The 19005-nt window shown below is 38.7% G+C and overlaps 2 protein-coding genes across 3 annotated transcripts; both read right to left on the reverse strand.

Annotated features, from left to right (window-relative positions):
- Positions 1 to 4534: 4534 nt before the first annotated feature.
- LOC135454153 (parvalbumin, thymic CPV3) lies at positions 4535 to 7969 on the reverse strand. 2 transcript variants are annotated; one of them, XM_064726011.1, is made up of 5 exons: positions 7852 to 7969; positions 7199 to 7266; positions 6699 to 6831; positions 6165 to 6274; positions 4535 to 4669 (listed from the first exon to the last, which is right to left on the reverse strand). In XM_064726011.1, the coding sequence occupies exons 2-5, from the start codon at positions 7257 to 7259 to the stop codon at positions 4644 to 4646; spliced, it is 330 nt and encodes a 109-aa protein (XP_064582081.1). In that variant the 5' UTR covers positions 7260 to 7266; positions 7852 to 7969; the 3' UTR covers positions 4535 to 4643. The 2 variants fall into 2 exon arrangements, with proteins under 2 accessions (XP_064582081.1, XP_064582082.1); XM_064726012.1 differs by having other exon boundaries at positions 6699 to 6796; positions 7852 to 7902.
- A 7135-nt stretch (positions 7970 to 15104) lies between these two features.
- On the reverse strand, positions 15105 to 17248 carry LOC135454161 (parvalbumin beta-like). Its single transcript, XM_064726034.1, has 4 exons — positions 17188 to 17248; positions 16450 to 16582; positions 15609 to 15718; positions 15105 to 15130 (listed from the first exon to the last, which is right to left on the reverse strand). Exons 1-4 carry the CDS (start codon positions 17246 to 17248, stop codon positions 15105 to 15107), a joined length of 330 nt encoding a protein of 109 aa, XP_064582104.1.
- Positions 17249 to 19005: the final 1757 nt, after the last annotated feature.

Genomic DNA, 19005 nt, shown 5'->3' on the forward strand with positions numbered 1-19005 from the left:
AGGAATCTGAGTAAACTAAGGTTACATAGTTGCTTCAATAAACACCTGGGTAAGGTATAAAAGATAAAATTGAAGATCTTATTCTGCCAAGTCATTTAGAAGAATGTACTAATAAACTCTTAAAGTTGTGCCCAATTAAATCTGAAACAAGGCAGTATTTCTTGAATTTGTAATTTTTTTTCCTTCTGTTATTGTTTCAGTTCCTATCATCACTCTTAGTTTATATTTACTTTCATTGCCAGTAGTATCATCTGTGTAGTCTTCCTCAGCCTCAGCAGCTGGTGTATTCCTTGAGAATCCAACCCAGTGCAGTAGGAGCACTGTGTGGAATAGAGATGCTCTAAGACTGCAGCAATTTAATATTTAATGTGTGCACTCAAAAAATGAACGGTGTAAGCCAGAGAGGGATGACCACTGTTTCCCCCAGGGCTGCTGCAGTCAGCTCCATCCCATCCCATCCCTACTTCTTTGTGCCATGGCAGCAAATCCCACTGGAGTCAGCTCCATCCCGTCCCTCCTGCCTTGTGCCATGGCTCAGCTTGCAGTTTGGATATGTGGGTTCCTGGGTGTGAGTTCAGGCTCCTTTCCCTGGGTGCAGAGATCCCCACCGCCTTGGCTGTCACCTTTCCTGCCTGCACAGGTAATTTTAACCCAAACTGCTCAAGAGTGAGCAGCTCCCCCTGGACAGGCAGGAGTGACAGGACAGGCTGAGCCCTACCACAGGCAGAGCATTTCCAGACAGTCTAGCGCAGAACAGCTGTAGGAAATGTTTCCAAAGCTGCAGAGAGAATCTGCATTATCATTTTGTGGTGATTTCAGAGGGGTCACAGCAGAGGGTGACTCCTTCCCCTTGCCAGCAGGCAGGATGAAGGAAGACCCTGCTGTGCTGAGCTCCCAGCATTTCCCTGAGCAGGGTCTGAGGAAGGATCAGGCCAAATGTGTCAGGATGAGATATCCACATGCAGTAAATCTCGTTTCCTCCCCTACAGCTCTGAGTTAAAATTCAGCAGTGTGTGCAGTATGGCTCCTTCATTGAGGTCTGTCCGTTTGAAGGGTGCAGCACACTTGAGACAATTTCTGGGAACATCCAGTCAGGGTTGAATATATCAAACAAAAGGAGCCAAATTCCCCTCCTTGCTTGTGTTCCTCTGCAGTCAGGGAGGAGGTGTTGATCAGGTCAGAGGGGAAGTTAATTTGTTATACTACTCTGCAAAAAAAAGAAATTATGAAAATTGGTGGTATTGATTATCAAGTTTAATAATTTCTCACCAAAGAAACTAAAAACCAGCAGTGACTGTAGATTTTTGCTTGTGCTGGTTGGAATGTTGAGCTGTGTTTGTTCAGGACTTAGCAGGATGGACACCCTGGGCTGTGCCTTGGGGTGCCTGTTTGCTGCTGCAGTACCAACACTGCTGCAGGGAGATATTGGGGGTACATGGAGCTCCATTGGGCACTCACTGTAAAGGGGGGTTGCTGAGGAAGGTGTTTGCATGCCCAGCTTTCCCTAGGAAGGGAATTCATGTATGTGTAGTGATTGCTAACATAATTCTGCTCAGTGCAACCTCATCTGCAACTTGACATTGCTTTTGGTGGAAGTATTTGTGAGAATCTACAATGAGCAAGTGATAACAAATTCAATTAAATTATTACATTTCTAATGTGCACATTAACAGGGCATGAAGAAACTTCAATTGTGGTTCCAATTTCATCCCATCTTCTTAATTGTATGTGCAGTAACACCACACCTTGACATTTGCAAAGTGGCATCAGATCACCCCGAGTTTGAAATGTGATTCCCAGCCCATGATTATGTAAAATTAAACTGCTGCATAAGTACATTGGGAATTTGCAGGACAACCCCTGCATCAAGGGACAAACAATTAACAGCTTTATGAGTGCTTTCCAATTTGTTTTTAAGAGTACATAGAAGTAAGAAATAGTACTGTGCAGACATATGTTTTGGTTTGTGGAGCCTGTTTCTGGATACTATTTTGAGCACTTCCATCAGCTGTGTAGTGGCAGACTTCACAAAAAGGTGTGCTATAAATCACTCTGGGTGTTAGAGCTGACAGCTTTAAATAAATACAGCTGACAGCTCAAATAGCTGCTCCATTGACAGTATGTGGTCTAAATGTGTTAACAAATGCGTGGACTCAGCACTTTGGGATTAGTTTAGCAAATAAATTACAAAACAATGCTGTGACCCAGCAAAAAGCACAATGCCTGTGTATCCCTGGGCTGCAGGCTTTGTTAACACTGCAACAGGCCAGTGGAGCTGTGTGGGAAAACACAAGAGTGCAGCTGGAGCTGGGCTCCTGCTGAGGCAGCCCTCACATCCCCCAGGCTGCTTCTGGGTGATGTCAGGGAACGGGAGCAGCACCGGGGCTGTCCTGGTGAGTAATGGTTTAATAATGGATGCTTTTGCTTTGCAGCACCACAGATTCATAAAGGGAGGCAGTAACTTCACACTGGCTTGGGTTATGATTAAGAATACAAAGTTACTGAGTAGCAATTATTGAGAAACTGCTTTCAGGGAAAACTTGAGATATTGAAATGTTTTTGTTTGTTTAATATTACTAGTTTCTGTAGAAAAGCTGGGAAGAGAAGATGAGGAAGGGGCTAGGCAGTTAAAAGGATTTCAGCTCTGAGGATGGATTGTATTAATAAGTTAATTATTTCCATTCTGAGCACTGCAAAAAATGAGAATTACATTAAGAATGATGTCACAGTTTGACATATTTAAGGCATGGCATTTTTCTGCTTAGAGGTTGAATAAAGCTAATGAGTTTTTTATATCTTAATTTTAACTATTCACAAATACAGTACACTGGCACAAGGTGTCTACTTAATGTGAACATGTAATAGCACTCTTGAGACCTGTATTTTAAGGGAATCATAAGTATTCTAGTGCTTTCTAAAAATGTATTTTTATAGTAGCTGTGTCCATTGTATGCAATGTACAACTGGCAATTCTGAAAACCAGGTGCAATTTCTATTGCAATCTGTAGGCATGACTGCCAGTGATGGCTGATTTCTGACTGCTGCTTTCATGTCAGATTGTGGTGAATGCAGATTGATTATTGTTTCCATCCTATTTGTTAAATATATACTTACAGTGAGCACCCATATCCATATGTTAAATGGGGGTTAAAAATGGTCAGTATGTTTAGTTTTTCCTTCCTTGTCAGTCAGTAAAACCCTGCCCAGGAGCTTTCTCAATGACAGGGGCCTGCCTGAAGCAGTGGGAATTCTCTAGGAGCTTTACTGGTGGTGTTTTGTTTTAGGCTAGGGAGCAGACAAGTATCTTTGTCAGTGAATAAATTCAGTTTGAGTTATTACCATCACATGTTATATAAGAGCATTCAAAAGTATGATTTAATGTTTCAAGGATCCTGGGGAAGTGATGTTTTAATTTTAAATGTTTCTTCCCACAAATCAGCAAGTTTTCCCTTACTTGAATCTGGGGTGGGTGCTGTACTGCTGGGTTTTTAAGGAACTTTTTCTCCTGATGGAAAGCATGGAAAGATTCTTTAACTGCAATGCTTTGGATGTTTGAGAGATCTCAGAATATCTTGAGAAGGGCAAGTGTATTTTTCTGTTTGGTGACCTGCTCCAGTGTCCTACTGCGTCTCAGTGGAGAATAACAGAATTTGTACTTGGCCTCTGGGTTTCTTTGTTGAGGTCCACAGTGCAAAGGCTGAGACATTGAAAGGAGCAGAGTGCAGCAGCACCTGGAAAATTCTTTATTTTACAGGCATTTGCCTGCCTGATGTAACATGATTAGTCAAGGTCAGGACACTTAATTGTCAGTGAAATGGAGAGCAGTTTGTTTGTTACTTACATGTGAACTACTCCAAGACCCTTCTGTCATCAGAGTGGTTTCACTGCCAAGGACACACTTTATTTCTTGTGACTGTGCTGTGACATCCATCTTGTGTTCTGAGAATGGCCATGCCCAGTTCATGGGTCAGAACCTTGGCTTGTGTAAATCTGAAGAGCTCTGTTTAAGCCACTGATGCTCTAGAGATTTATATTCTAGAGCATGTTTCATAGTGTTAAGAAGTAGTATCAAAATCCAATGTTTATTTTTTATCAGTTTATATTATTTTTGTACAATAAAAGGAAAATTGTGATGATCATATTAAATGTACTGAGTCTACCAGCTTACAAACAACTTGTATGTCAAATTATTGTATCAGAGCTCCTGGTTTTCAATGAAGATCTGAGTGTTCTGGGAAATTGAGCTTAATCCACAAGGGCTATTGTAAACAGAACTCCCAATAATTTCAAAAGATGTTCCATATATGAAGATCTGATAAGTTTAAGATCTTGGAGGGATTAACAGTTTTGGTTTAAGAATTCTCACGTTTCAATATAGGAGTCAAAAAAATAGACACAGGCTACAGTATATGATTGATTTTTATTGGATATTTTTAAGGGAAGTGTCTGCTAAAGTAGAGGTTAAAACATGGTAAATAGTCCACACAATGAAAAAATCAGTAATCAGTGTTTCATTATGTTGCTAAGGCAGTGAAAAAATAACAGACACTGTCAAGATAAATAAGGGACTCCTGATTTTCAAGGTCTGGGAGTGTCTCCTGCAGATTCATCCCAATTCTCTCTGGTTTGGTCCTTTTGAACCTCTAAGCCTGCACCATTTCCTGGAATTCTGTGAAAGAGAAGAGAATATTTATATGAAAGAAATATTAACATGAAAGGATTAGGAATAAAGGATTAGTGGCTTATCAAGAGATTTAGAATAGGAATGAACATAAAAAAGTTATCTAAGTGATGATGATGACCAGGGAAGAAATGTGTGGATGAGAGGCATTGCCTAAACATCTCCTAAACAACACATGGACAGGCAGTGTGTTTTGCTGACTTACAGGGAATGATTCTATCTTCAGGGTAGTTTTGTTCTTCTCTCTGCATACACTGATCTTAGGCAAAAATAATGGAATGGCTTACATGGAATTTAAGTAAGAAGTAGTTAAGAGCTCATGTAAGAAAAATGAAAAGCGAGTCCATGTGTTACATTAACTGTTTGTAATGCTTCAGACATTGAGAAGTGTTGATTTAGAGCACAGCCTAAGCTAAAAACGCTGCATTTCCATGTGGTGTGATCCTGGGGTGTTGAGTTGTGCAATAAGATACTGTTATTTTAAAGATCCTTTAAATGTTTGGCTTCCATGAATCAGAGTATCTGATCAGTCCCATCCCTGAGTGACTGTATTAATATACAGATTGCTTCATAAATCTTGTGTGTTTATTCTGGCATAGTTCCTAAGGAACTGGGTTTCATTCCTTCCAAAGAAAGAAACAGAGCAGTTCTGTCCTGCTGGTGCAGTGAGCTGGGGAATCTGCACGCTGGCACATTCCCTGCATGCTATTCCCTAAGCCCCTTTCACGCTCACTGCTCTCATGGGGCAGGCTGCCATTAGCTGCAGGCCTTTGTGTGTGTGCTTTGTCTCCAAAACAGGGCACAGAAATAAGGAATTAGGAGATCAGGAGGTTTCTGCACCGTGCAGCCATTAAATCACACCAGTGTTTGCACATGGTGAGTGCAGTTTGCTGCTTCCTTAAACAGCTGCTCCTTCCTATCTGGACCTTAACCTGCCCCTGGAGATAAAGAGCAGCCATCCCTGCACAGATCCTGCTCTGGGATCTCTTACTGGGGCTGTGACCCTTGATCATTCTGTTATCCTTACATGCAGAGCAAATACAGAGCTCCATGCTGCACATTGAGAATGATTTCAGTGCCCAGTGGCATTTCTGTGGGGCAGGAGCTGCTGGAAATGAGCTGATTATGAGCTGTTTGTTCTCCTGTACACCTGGTTCTTTTGTCCTTGATTTTTCATTTGTGTGTTCCAAGTGATGCCAGTGCTGCCTTACATTAGAGTGAGTGGGAGGAGAAATAAGGGGCAGTTGCTTTCAGAACACCTTGAAATATGGGAGTGAGTGGCATCAGGAAAGTTCCTGAAGGTTTTTTACTCGCTCATGAAAAGGAGTTGCAGAGATGAACCCGTAAGATCAGGGACCATTTCCTCCCTTTAATAGGTTTGTACTCCAGGGTTTCAGTAAAATCTCTGGGAGTACATTAATTTACCATCACATAAAAGAGAATCCCACATCACTCCTCATTCTGTACTTAAAGCAGTCAATACCTTCAGCCCCGATTTTACCGTCCCCATCATGGTCTGCAGCTGCCAGGAAGGTCTTGGTTTCTGAGGCAGTTAACACTCTGGCTCCACACTCAAACCTCTGAAGGAAATACCTTGGGAGGAAACAACTTGCACTTAGATTTCCACACCACAGTATTTTTATGGTTGTTGTACAATCAAAGAGATAACCATCTCTAAAAACTTTACCACAATAGCCAAGTCCTTAAAACAATGCTTTGTTTGGCAAGCTAAATCTTACTTGTTTGTATTTCTGCTTTATAAGTGCAACCCTGGTTGAATTGATTCTGTCCACTATGAAAATCCAGCCCCAGGGTGCTCTTTTGTTCTATACTGAGCATAAAAGGCAGGTATTACTAATCTGCTGTTTTCTGAATGATCTATTTAAATATATCTTTCACCATCTGCTGAAGTTCTATCAACAATTAGCATAAATTGTGTTCACATTTACTGAAAGCTCTGGAATGGAAAAAGTGTTTATTTTTATTATATCCCCCAAGTAGTTAACAGAATCCTTACTTGAGCTCATCTTCCTCAATAAAGCCGCTTTGGTCATTGTCGAGGATCCGGAAGATCTCCTTGAGCTGGCTGCTTGTCTTTTTAGACATCCCACTGATCTGAAAGAATTTTTTGGGACTAAAGGAATCTGGAGCTGAAAATAAATTAATAAAGAAATTAACCCCAGACCACTGCATTCAGTGTTCCTAAATGGTCTGAGGATGATACTTTGTTACAATTTCATTGTTCTAAACATGATCAGTAGGTGAAGCCTGTCAAAGAATGAATGAATTTGCAATACTGCCCCATACCCTACTAACCATCCAACAGAATCATGTGAGGATAAGCTCCAAATTGACAATATAAACCAGTAATGAACAAACACACTGTGACAGCTGAGTAAAGAGATTACAGAAATCTGTTTAAAGTATGCACTTGTTCAGTATTCCTTTGGGACTGAGTGAAACTTGCCCCAGGTTACACAAAATAAGAGACTTGGAGATTTTGAATTGTTTTCTCACCTTGGCAGTCCCGCAGAGCAGCAGCGATGTCAGAAGGGCTTAGAATGTCTGTAAGGCTCATTTTAAACCTGTGCAAAATAGAATATTGCAAACAGAGTTTTGAAATACAAATGCATCTTACAACAAATTGGGTTTTTCTGTGTTTTGAAGATTACTATAAGGTCAACAAGAGTAGATGGGTCTCATTGATCAGAGTAACATCTCTGGTATTCCTTAATGAATTACAAGTTTTAGTACATCCTTAAAAATAGCAGTTCAGAAATAATAGTTGTTGATGAGATGGATTACATTAACCATGTTGTGAGCTGATGATCAATATTTTATCATTTACCTGCAACCTATATAAATACAGCACATATTTAAACTCTATGTAACCATTCATCTAACAAATAGTCTTACTGGAATGCACAGAATCTGGCAACACAAGTAGCAATACATGCAGCTGGAAAACAAAAGGTAAGAAAGTTTACTTCTATTATCTCCCCCAACAGCTCTGAAGAATAAAAAGAAAACTGATACTTATCTATGTAAAGCCCATCCATATGTAATTCCAGCAATTAAAACAAAAACCTTAGAACAATGGTGGTTGTACTTACTAATGGTGCAGCTCTGCACAGTAATTTTATTTAACTAATCTCAAGTCAGATGCTCACCTTTAGAGTTTTCTCAGCTAGGTAAAGGAAAAATAGCTGAGGAGATACCAGGCAAAATAGTAATGTTGGCTCTGGCTTGCCACTCTGTCTTATAAAGGATTCAAAAGGTGACAATAACCACTACTTGGGTTACACTTCCATGGATCAAATGTTTGAATTGAGACTTGGCTCAAATTTCTTCCTTAACTAATTAAACTTTTCTTTCTATTTATATCCTAAGATAATATGGACAAAAAGAACAGTTTTAAAAAAATAAATCCACTAGTGCTTAATTAAGTACAACTGTGCCATCAAAGCAGCCTTTCAGCTCCAAGTATGCTCACAGGCAAGCTCTGCACCTGAGAGTCGCTCTTTGGAAGATGACTCCAGCAGCCAAATCCTCGGGAAAAGAAATGAATTTGTTTGTTCCCTGGCTCTGTTGATCCTTTGGAATGTATGAAGGAGGTTGGAGATGACAGATCAGAGGTGCCAATGTGTCATTCTGACAAAGATAACTTGTCACCAGGGTAGAGGAAAGCATTTCTAATTTGGATGATGTTTCTGCAGTAAGCTTCATTTTGTATTTCCTGACCATTTTCTGAATTACAGAAACAGAAACCAGTGTATTCAGTGAGAGAAAACAATGAGCTAGGTAAAGCTGAATAAACTGATCTTGTCATCAATATTCCTTGGAAGATTATATATAATCAGTTGGCCTACTTAATAATCCATTTTGAATATTTTGAATTACATGAAATCAATAATAGGCTTACTAGTTGTAGCAAGTTCTACAGGTTGTAGGAATCAGACTTTGTTAGTGTGGAAGTAGTTGTATATACATTTTATAATACACTCGCACAATCTATTTCATTAATAACAAAATTTTAATTCTAGGCATAAATAAATGAGATTTTATTATATATTTCAGGAGTACTACTTTTGGAACAAAAAACCTTAAGAAAATTCATAACACTAGATGGGAAGTTTTCCTTCTCAGACAAAAATCTGTTTCCATCTTTAAGGAGGTTTAAATGGGCAAAATTCTAGGATGGAGACCAATAAAACTCACATGTATTTGGTTGGTATTTATTCTGTAGTAGTCAATTGTGGCATCTAAACTGATGTTCTCTTACTCCATGAACATTGTTTCATTTTTAAACAAATGGAAATAGCATGGTATGCCAAAGATGTAATATTTTTATTGTAGCAACAGTTACTAATTATACCGTGGAGCAGAGTAATAAATATATCTAAGCCTTGAAGTAAGTTAATGGACTACAGTGGGTTTACTCCTGCTTGGTTTCATGACAGTGAGAAAAGTGTAAATCATAGCAAATGTTCCATAGCTCTGTTTGAATTGGGATAGAGAAATGCAAGGTATAAGAAACAGAAAATGCAGACATAATTTAATGATACTTTTAACTTTCTTGCTACCTATTTTGTATATGAAGGAACATGGCATAAATCACAAATATTCAGACTTACCTTTGGGTCCCAAATGCAGCTGGCCAGGAACCACCAGGCACTTGTTCTATTGCTTCCAGTAGGAAAATTTGTTATAGTGACGTGGAAGAACACTTTAATGGTGAACCTAAGAACCCTGGACTGCTGTAAATTAGCATTTTGTGATTAAAACAAATTAAACAGTGCTGACTTGTACAAGCTGAAGCTCTGATCACAGATCTTTAGGTGTCCTTTCCATTTATCTTCTTCATTCAGTGCTATATATTCATTTTGCTTTCTGCCTGAGATTTCCATGGCATTGTGATCTGTCAGGCAGTGCCTGTGGGGATGAAGTTCATTCTGTGCTTTCTCCAGAACTATCCTGAAATAACTTTCATTCTCCTAGGTACCTTTTTACACTCTGTTGTATTTTCTCCTCTATGATCATCTCAAGTTAATATGAGTTTGAGCAGAAGGGTTCTTTTCTTACTGCCACAATGTTTCTAGAGAAAAAGGGTTTTTTTCAGCCCTCTGTGAGAGTGCCATGGATGTTCCTTTACAGGAAACCTCCTTTGTTTTTGCTGGCTCCTACACAGAACCCATGGAATTGCTCTCTTTGTCTAAGTGTTTGACTTGCCATGCAACGCTAATTATTGACAGTTAATGAGAACAAGGGAATTGAAATGGAGGAAAATGACAAGATCAAGGTGAGCACATAATGCTCAAGCTCAAAATAGATCTGCAACTAATTTGGACATTGTTTAAAAATATAAGCACCAGATGTTTAAAGAATGACATCTGGTTACCTCATGCACTCTGGCATAGCAAAGTGCTAAGCTGGTTTTGTGTGTATTCAACAGTTGTAGAATAGCCAGAATTAGTTTTATATTAAAATATGATCTCAAATAAAAGTGATATAATTGCCATGATTGCTTTTGAAGAGATCTTTTAATGTTTGAAATTCAATGCTGACAACAAAAGTGATGCTAATCCTGGCTGAAAGATGGTCCACAAAAGCCTAAAAGAGCTGAATTTCAGAATCAAGTTGATGTCACTGTACATCGATACAGGTGGGAATCTAGGGTTACTGGGTTTTATTTATTTATTAATGACACCTCATCTGAAGTACAGGTTTCCCTCCACTACAATTAGAATGCAATAATCAGGGGTTAGTATATGAAGGGATATTTTAATGAGATAATTTATTTTACATCTAAATTATCTGCCTGTTTTACTTCTTGCTTGGTTACGTGTTAACTTAGGTGGTTGTAATTACTTTATGCATTCAAAAACTAGAGATCTATGGAAGTGGTTTTTTTTTAAAGATGCTATGCAAACAATGTAACACTATAATGAAAATCCTCAATAAATCAACCAGAACAACAGCTGCTAAGTAATGAGCAGTTAACAATAGCTCAAAATCTGACACAGAATCTTAGTATTGCACAGTTTTAAGAATGTTTAACACTCATTCCTATGAAATTAAAGAAAAAAATAGTTTTTGTTCAGTTGTTTTGAGGATTTTTTTTTTTTTTTGCTCTACAGGAGACATCTAAAAGTTCTGTTGGGTTGATCATCTGAATATTTATGTACTTGCATACTTAGTGTTGTTTTCACCTGAGGTGTCCTTATTAAATAATATTAAAGCCTCTTTTTTTTTTCAGACTACCAAAATTAAACCTGAAGGTGTTACTCTGAGAAATACAGAATACTCATAATAAGTTCTTGCTAAGGTTCTAGGTTCTTTAGGAATCTAAACATATGAGACAATTGTCTTCCAATCAAGTGCTATTTACTTCTCCAAGTGTAGAGGAAAGCTGTGTTTTGGTAAAGCATTGACAGGTTGTGGACTGGTCTTGTACCCTTTGTGTTCTGGTTTGCATAAAGTACAGAGTTAATGAGCAGTGGCAATCAAGCAAAGCTGTGGCAGATGCAGAAGAAACATCAGCAGTTGTCTCAGGTGAGATCAGAGGAGAGGTGTTAACCTGAGACCAGCTACAAGAGTGTAAAGAGATGCTGCAGCAGCTATTCTCAAACCCACACAACTCCATCTTTCAGCCCTGCTTGTGTCAGGGCCAATGGTATCATGATCCTGGATAACAGATTCTGCCTTTGTAATGAGTTTGGAAGTAACTAAAATAGATACTCAGTAACCCCTGTGGTTGATAGTAGTGTTGATGTCTCAGTGGTGACAGCAGAGAATCTTAGTGTGTTCACAGCCAGAATCATTGAAAAGGACCTTGACAACAAAATGAATTAAATCCTGCCACTTCAAGCTGTCTCTTAGGGCAAATGCTTCAAATGCTTTAATCCTAGAGAAATAAAGAAATCATTACAGCATTTAATTTGAATTGTTGCTTGGCCATTTCTAACAGAGAGGTCTGAGCACATGCTGTAGTATTTGACTTTTTTGCTCAATGAAGGAGGAAGGGCAGGCCCCAGTGACAAAGCTTTCTTTCCCTGCAGCAGGTAGAGGAATTACCCAGAGCACTGAGCAGAGATCTGGAGTAGAGAACCCACCATACAAGATAGATTCTGCAGCACAGTGAGTCTGGAGCTAAAGGAAAACAGGTACTTCTCTCACATAAGGGGAATCCCATGTGAACTTTCCTCAGTTCAAATTATGTTCTTATCAGTCTGTGGGAGTGAATTTCATTTCTGTTTTAAAATGACAGCAGAGTAGACTAATATAGCTGAGTAATAGTGTCACTAGTTCAAAGAGTCTGGTCTGATAAACATATTTTTTCACTTAAAAAGCTGTCCTGGAAGATCTCTGACAGCATTTGATTTGTGTTTGTCTTTAAATGCATTTGGAAGTACTTCTGAGACTCAGTAATGCAATTTTCTGTCTCTGACCCTAAAGGTAATTGTCTAACATTTCTGTCTGCTGTCAGCATTATAGACAGTGTCAGATGGAGCCACCTTTAAAAATCTAGATTGTTCAGGGTTTCTTTCCATTTTAGCAATAACTGTGCCTTAATGTTGGAGGCTGTGAAATAACCTGAATGCTGCTATTGTGCCATGTAAAAGATAAAAAGATAAGTACAGTTCTACTCTACTGTTACCAAAGGCTCTTTGCTCATGGCTGCATTTCACTGTGCCCCACAGTGTAAGGAACCATGGTAAAATAAACCCAATTCCAACCTCTTCTGTATTCACTGCCTGTTCTCATTGATTTCAGTGGGATTTCAGCCATTAATTTCAGCAGTAGGAGGATGTGTAACCCTTAGTGAGGTTTGAAGTAAAATTACCCCGTAATTAGAGTTAACTTTATTGTAAATAATCATCAAAAGTAATTTGTTTAGCAGAAATGGGCTAAAGAAAGGAGGTTCAGGCAAACTTAAAACACATGCACCAAGCATGTGACAAAATTCCATTGACAAGAGGCAATCCCATATTTATGGTCTCAGACCTCCAAATGTCTGACTCCAGCAGAGTTGTTCACTCGAAGGGAGCTGTTTGGGACTCTGTGCTTGTGACCAGGCAGCATTATTTCCAGCTGAGGCACAATTTGAAGAGCTTTCTTAAACCCCATGGTAAGTAGTAACAGAGATTTCACAGTACCTGACAGCCCACGTGAAGAAGAGAGGAAAAGAAATTGAGTGAGTATATTCTTGTGCAAAGAAAACAGCATTTTTCTCCTCTGATCTGTTAGTGGCAGTGCTGGAAGAAGGAAAGGTCTAAAAACCTCTCTAGTCAGAAGCTCTTCTTAACTTTCTGGAGTGATCACTGAAGCTGATACCAGACTTACCTTGTCATGAATTTTTTACTGTTCTTAATGGAATGGTAAGTGGTGAAATTGTCTTAGATTTGTAGGCCTAGCAGGCTAATCAGGGTGGAAGTAAGTGTGGTTAAATAAAGGAGCTGCCTGCTATCTCAGAAGTTATCTGAGCTGTCTGTGCCTTTCTCTCTTATTTAGCCATTAATGTTGGTACAATGCTTGAAAAAGTCTGGGTGACCCATATTGCACAATGGAAACATAAAACATGATATCTGCTGAGAAACAAAGCATTTTCTGACAATAATGAGAGCTTTTAGCCCTGCAGTCAGGCTGCAGTTATTAATTCTGCAGAATTCCCTTTTTTAATTGCTCTTCTGAGATGACATTGAAATAATGAATGTCAATTTGCTTGATGGATGATTCTTTTTTCACTCTTACAGAAAATTCTACAATATTAGGACCTGATTCATTCATTAGAGTTAATGGAAATATATTTTTGGATAATGTATAGAGCATGAACACATTATTGAGGATTCATTGAAGTCTTGTAGACCTGCTTTAACTTTGTGTAATATGACGATTTCCCCAACATTGTATTGATATTTCCTTCCTTCTCCATAATGTTTTATCATAAATATGTTGTGCATCAGAACCACAATAACATCAGCAGGCAATTTTGAAATTAAGATTTTTGATTTGCAAATATTGAAACATCTTGAATACCTCCAACAAATACATTGTGAGACACTTATACCAGTTTTTGCAAGTTTATTGTCCAAGAATGACTTTTCAAGAGCTCCAAATTTTTTTTCCAAGAGTATGTAGGAGCAACTGTAGTGTTGGAAGTCTGATGTTTGGGATGGTTAAAGCCATCTAGATTTTTTAAAAGGCAGTTTGGCTGTGTGTTTATTTTGGTCACATGTCTAAGACAAAACCCTGATACACTGAGGTGTTTCATTAGGCACTATTAGCAATGTTTAATTTTTTAGCCCAGTTTGATTGCTCTGTGTGTTTATACTATGACAAAGTTGTGGTGACATGATCACACCCACACTTTTCAACCAGAACCCTGACCTAGTGCACAAAATGAACTTCAATTAGTGAGAAACTACTCAGAATTTTGCATTCTCCCCATTCCTTATGTCTGTCTTGCTATTTCAATCTGTCTGTAAAGAAAAAAATGATTATTTTCTTAGCAATTTTTATAGCAATTTTTATGGCACTTTTCCTTTCACCATACTTTCCTTAAAACGTTGATGCATTTTACACCCCTGTGAGATGTGGGCATTGTGCTGTTCTCAGTGCTGAGAAGAAAAGCAGCAGAATGTTGATTATTTAGGCAACATTCCCCTATTTGCTCTTAAGGAGCACTGGGACTGGTGTTTTTGAAGTGCTTTTTGCAGAAGTGGAAGGTGGGACACGGGAGTGTTGTGGAATTCATTTAAACACAGAACGCTGTTTTAGCTTCTCAGCAGTGGAACAATAGTGCCATCGGGTGGGCATGAAGGTGAGGCATTCCTTGGGGAATTCTGAATGTATTGCTATTTCAGAAATCTAAATTAATCCTGGATCCAGTTGATCTTAAATTGATGACTTAATTAGTGCAAGCTTCTGCAATATACTTAGTCTCTGAAACACAATCACTTGCATAAAGAATGACAGAAAAACATATGGAATATTAAAATACCTCTTGATTAAATACCACTGCTACTGGTTACCAGAAACAGGTTTTACACCTGGACATTTTATTATTTCTGCTTTTTATTACAACATATGCTAGCTATTTATGCAAATATTGAAAATTCAATGGCCCACAGAGATGTTTTCAATTTCTCCTCTTAATATTTATGTTTATATCTTTAATGACCTAAATTCAGATGTGAAGAGTGGATTTCAGTTCAGTCCCTCTGTGCCATAGACCTGCTTAAAACACCTGGCAGTGTGGCTTAAGGAGTGCTTGTACCACTTCAGATGTTTTCCAGCAATATGAAACCACTTGCCAACAATTGTTCATGACCTTTCAGGGTACAAAATGTGTAAATAAATGGTAGATTTGCAATAGGGAAGATTGTTTATGGCACATAGGTCTTGGTCTTTACTTGACTGCTGACTATGATTTGACCAGTGCTTGAAACTCTGTAAAAGAAGAAAAAAAGAGTAATACAGTGGAACCTCTGTTTGTAATCACACAGCCCAAAATTTTCTCTCCTAATTTTTAGAGTTCAAATGGGAAACTAACACTGCTTCCCCTGATAAATATTCCTTAAAGGCAGCACCTTGTGTATTCCTGACAATAGATACTTAATGCAAAGGAAGTGTTGCATTTAAGTGTCACATTGTATCCCAGTTCACTAGCAAAAAGCAGTGAAATTATAAACTGAATTTAGGTTCCATTGCTGAAAAAATCTCCATAGATGAGAAAAGGGACTGACCACTTTAGCCGGGGGCAGAGTAGAGACCTGTTTCTATGTCAGATCCTCCCTATAGCACAGCAGATCTGAGCACCTCAGCATCAGACCCACAACACCCAGCACACGGAGCAGGGCAGGGGCCTGGAGCTGCCTTTAGGAAGTCTCAAAGGCAGGAATTATCATTTTGATAAGGGCAGTCTTACCATCCACTCCAATTTTACCATCTCCATCACTGTCCCCTGCTGCCAGGAATGCCTTGGTCTCAGCGTCCGTCAAAGCTCTGGCACTGGCTGAGAAATTCTTCAGGAAAAGTCTGGTAAAGGTGAGAGAGCAAATGAGAGAGACATTGTACTGAAAGTGTTCAGGGTTTGGGTTGGTAATAGCTGCAAAATTTCAAGCATGATTCAGTTCTTGAGAACTATTTCAACGGTAAAACTTCCTCTAGCTTTGTTGAGATTGAGGGTAAGGAAGTAAGAGGATGCTGCTTCATAGCCTAAAAAAATCCTTGATGACATCTTGGTTTCATTGAATTAAAAAGACAAAATTAAATAATCCTCTGTAGTGGCAGGATTCATCTTCCCTCCCTTGTTATCTTCCTTCTTTCTCCTAAGATGCAGAGTCTTAGCAGGAGTTTCTCTAAGCTTACTTTTAACTTCAAAGTCTGATGAATGTGATCTGGAAGGTAGAATTCATGTGACAGAAGAAAGATGAGAGAAAATGGCCCTTTGAATTCAGTCTGGTAAAAAAAATCTTACAATAATAAAAAGCAGCTATAGCAGAACTGCTATTTTTATCTTCACAGCCTGTCAGTTATTGCTACATGAAACAAGAATTTTCAGTGCTGTCAGAGTTTCCCCATTGTGATCCAGCCCTGCCTTTGTTATTTGACTTGCAGCTTCTCCAGCACCAGCACTCACACACGGGTGCACAAACACATAATTGTCTCCCATCCAAAGGGGAAGGAGGAAAGGGAACATTTCTGATTTTATAATGCATTTTTAGTGATAAACCACAACCCTGTTGGTAGCTTTTTTATTTACTTACTTCAGTTCCTCTTCCTCAATGAAGCCACTCCTGTCCTGGTCAAGAATTCCAAAGACTTTGGCAACTTGGTCCTTGGATTTGGAGTTGAGACCCACTTTGACAAAAAAGGTTTTGTAATCAAACGAATCAGCAGCTGAAATAAGCAGATGGAAACAAGGAGAGATGAAAAAAAGAAGTCAAAAATCTGGAACAAAAAAAATATAGCTTTTTGATCAAAAAGCAGCAAACTATTCTGCAGTACAGTGAGGGTAATTACAAATACCATGTAACAGTCTTTGATTTTCCTGAGTTTATATCAGATAAATGGGATTTTTCCATCAATGATGTCTCACAACTAGGAAGGTATTGAAATAATGACTGTGGTCTTCAGCATGCAAGAACATACCCTTATAAATAGATACATCATTGAAAGACATATTTGTAGAACTTGGTGATAAATATTTGGCTTGCATTGAAATCAGCAGTAGTTCTATTATTATTCTCTGAAAAAATAGGATTTCTGACTCAGGATTCAGCCTTTGGATTTTTTCATCCTTAAAATTGCTGCAGTGCACAAATGATGGTAGGTACCTGTAGCATCGTTGGCCAAGATTAAAATTTGCATCTGTTCCATTATCTTGAGTCCTTTTTTTGGTTTTAGTAAGAGAGAATTTTCTGTTTCTATTGGGATTGGGACTTTGGGGTAGCAAGGAATTTGATAGGTAAACTGCACAGCCAAATTTAAAACATAGATATTACCTTGACAGCTCTGTAGACCAGCAGCAATTTCAGCTTCTGTCAGGATACTGGAAAGAGCCATGCCAAGAATACTGCAAAATGAAAAATACTGGGTAGAGTTGGGTGGAGTGGCCACTGCTCTGGCACTCTGAGCTGGGCAGGTGCCCTGAGGTGAGCCCAGGTCCCAGGGCAGAGCAGCTGAGCTGCCCTGCAGGAGCCAGCTGCTCCATCCTCAGTTCAGACACACATTTGGTATTTCCAGTTAAATCTTCAGGTGTACAAGCTGAGGACAAAGCCAAATGTATTTATAGAACTTCCTGGCATTTGGGCATCTTCGGTTATTTCCATGCATTTTTTGTGTGAATTATTGTGATGTCTTCTAAAGTTCCAGAGGAAACATTGAACTCACCTGGCCACTTAGTTTTCCCCAGCCAAGAACAGAAAATACTGTCAGGTAAAAAATCAGCAGAGTCCTGTTGACTTAATTCTTTTTCAAATGACATAGGGAAGGACTTATATAGACCTTAGTTAAGTCCTCTTGACCTTTTAGAGAAGTCCTAGAGGCACGTGATGGCTCAGACACCCCAGGGGATAAGTTACTGTGGCTGACAAGACCTGCTAGCTAATCAGATTGATATTTATATCCCAAAGGAATGTGCATGGTGCTTTAGACAATATGGAAGGTTTAGTGCCATACTAGGTAAATCCTCTCAGCTTGCACATATTTTAGTGAAATGAATTTTTTAATGTATAAATGAAAAAATAAATATATTTTTAATTGTTTAACGATAGCTAGAAATTGACATCTTCAAAGTAGACTTTGACTTTTCAGGGCCCAGTCCTGATATGAATTATCTATGAAACACTACCCTGCAGTTGCCCTAGTAGTCTTCAAAACATACTAATACTGATACATTTGTAATGGATATATCTGATATACAAGTACAAGCTCAAAGACAAAACTTCTTCAGCCCAAATGACTTTTAATAAGTTGTTATATAATCTTTGGTTAGCTATAAAAGTCTCATCTTGACAGCATTTGCTCAGCAGTAATTAATTGCATGGTGCACATTTAAAATCATCCTAGTAACTGTGTCCATTTACAAAATGAAGGTTGTCAGCTGCTCAGCAGGACACAGGAGAGTGGATCAGTCATGGCCAGGAGGGAAGCAGAGCAGTGAAATCAATGATATTTGCTTCTTCCTTGCTGCACTGAAAAGACAAACTTCTGTAAGGTCTCAAACAGCAGCTAAGCTCAAACTGCAGCTTTTCTCTTACTGGATATGAATGGGAACTCCCAGTCAGTTAACTCATGGAATTTATTGGAACTTAATGGCCTTGAGAATAATTGAAATAGGCCAGGGGTGTAAAAAGCCATTGGGAGAACATTTCACACTCACACATACATAAGCATGGCTGGAGTATTGCTTAGGTTTAAATAACATTTGAGTGACAAGAAAATTTGAAACAAAGCCTATCCTCTAATCATTATAGGATAAAGCTGCTGTCTTTCAAAAACTAGGTACATGAAAATAAATACAAAACCTCATCTACCTCAGTTCCCCTTGATTTCTTCCAGAGAGGAATTTTTAAGAGAAACACTGACTATGTTATTTCCAAACTCATGCAGTGTGGCAAAATGAAAATTGTGAAAACTAACTTTTCTGGATGATATAAGATCAACTGAACAAGTTACTTTTAAAGGCATTTTATCCTGGACAGGTGGAAATATAAATTAAATAATTCAATTTTCCCATTGGGAATCTAGCTGTGCCTTTGGGTTGGGTACCTAGGAAATAATCAAGAGCATGGCCTGGGATCAGAGAAAATCTGATAATT

This window comes from Zonotrichia leucophrys, chromosome 14 (genome assembly GCF_028769735.1).
Source record: "Zonotrichia leucophrys gambelii isolate GWCS_2022_RI chromosome 14, RI_Zleu_2.0, whole genome shotgun sequence".
In the NCBI taxonomy this organism is placed as follows: Eukaryota; Metazoa; Chordata; class Aves; order Passeriformes; family Passerellidae; genus Zonotrichia; species Zonotrichia leucophrys.

Bases quoted from the DNA above. Each gene is read 5' to 3' on its own strand.
- LOC135454153 (XM_064726011.1), bottom strand. From the start codon at position 7,259: ATGAGCCTTACAGACATTCTAAGCCCTTCTGACATCGCTGCTGCTCTG. The intron at 6,275-6,698 runs GTAAGGATTCTG...TTTCCTCCCAAG, and splicing joins ATTGAGGAAGATGAGCTCAA to GTATTTCCTTCAGAGGTTTG. The intron at 4,670-6,164 runs GTATTGACTGCT...TCTCTTTCACAG, and splicing joins CGGTAAAATCGGGGCTGAAG to AATTCCAGGAAATGGTGCAG.
- LOC135454161 (XM_064726034.1), bottom strand. From the start codon at position 17,248: ATGGCTCTTTCCAGTATCCTGACAGAAGCTGAAATTGCTGCTGGTCTA. The intron at 16,583-17,187 runs GTAATATCTATG...TGCTTATTTCAG, and splicing joins TGGTCTACAGAGCTGTCAAG to CTGCTGATTCGTTTGATTAC. The intron at 15,719-16,449 runs GTAAGTAAATAA...CACCTTTACCAG, and splicing joins ATTGAGGAAGAGGAACTGAA to ACTTTTCCTGAAGAATTTCT.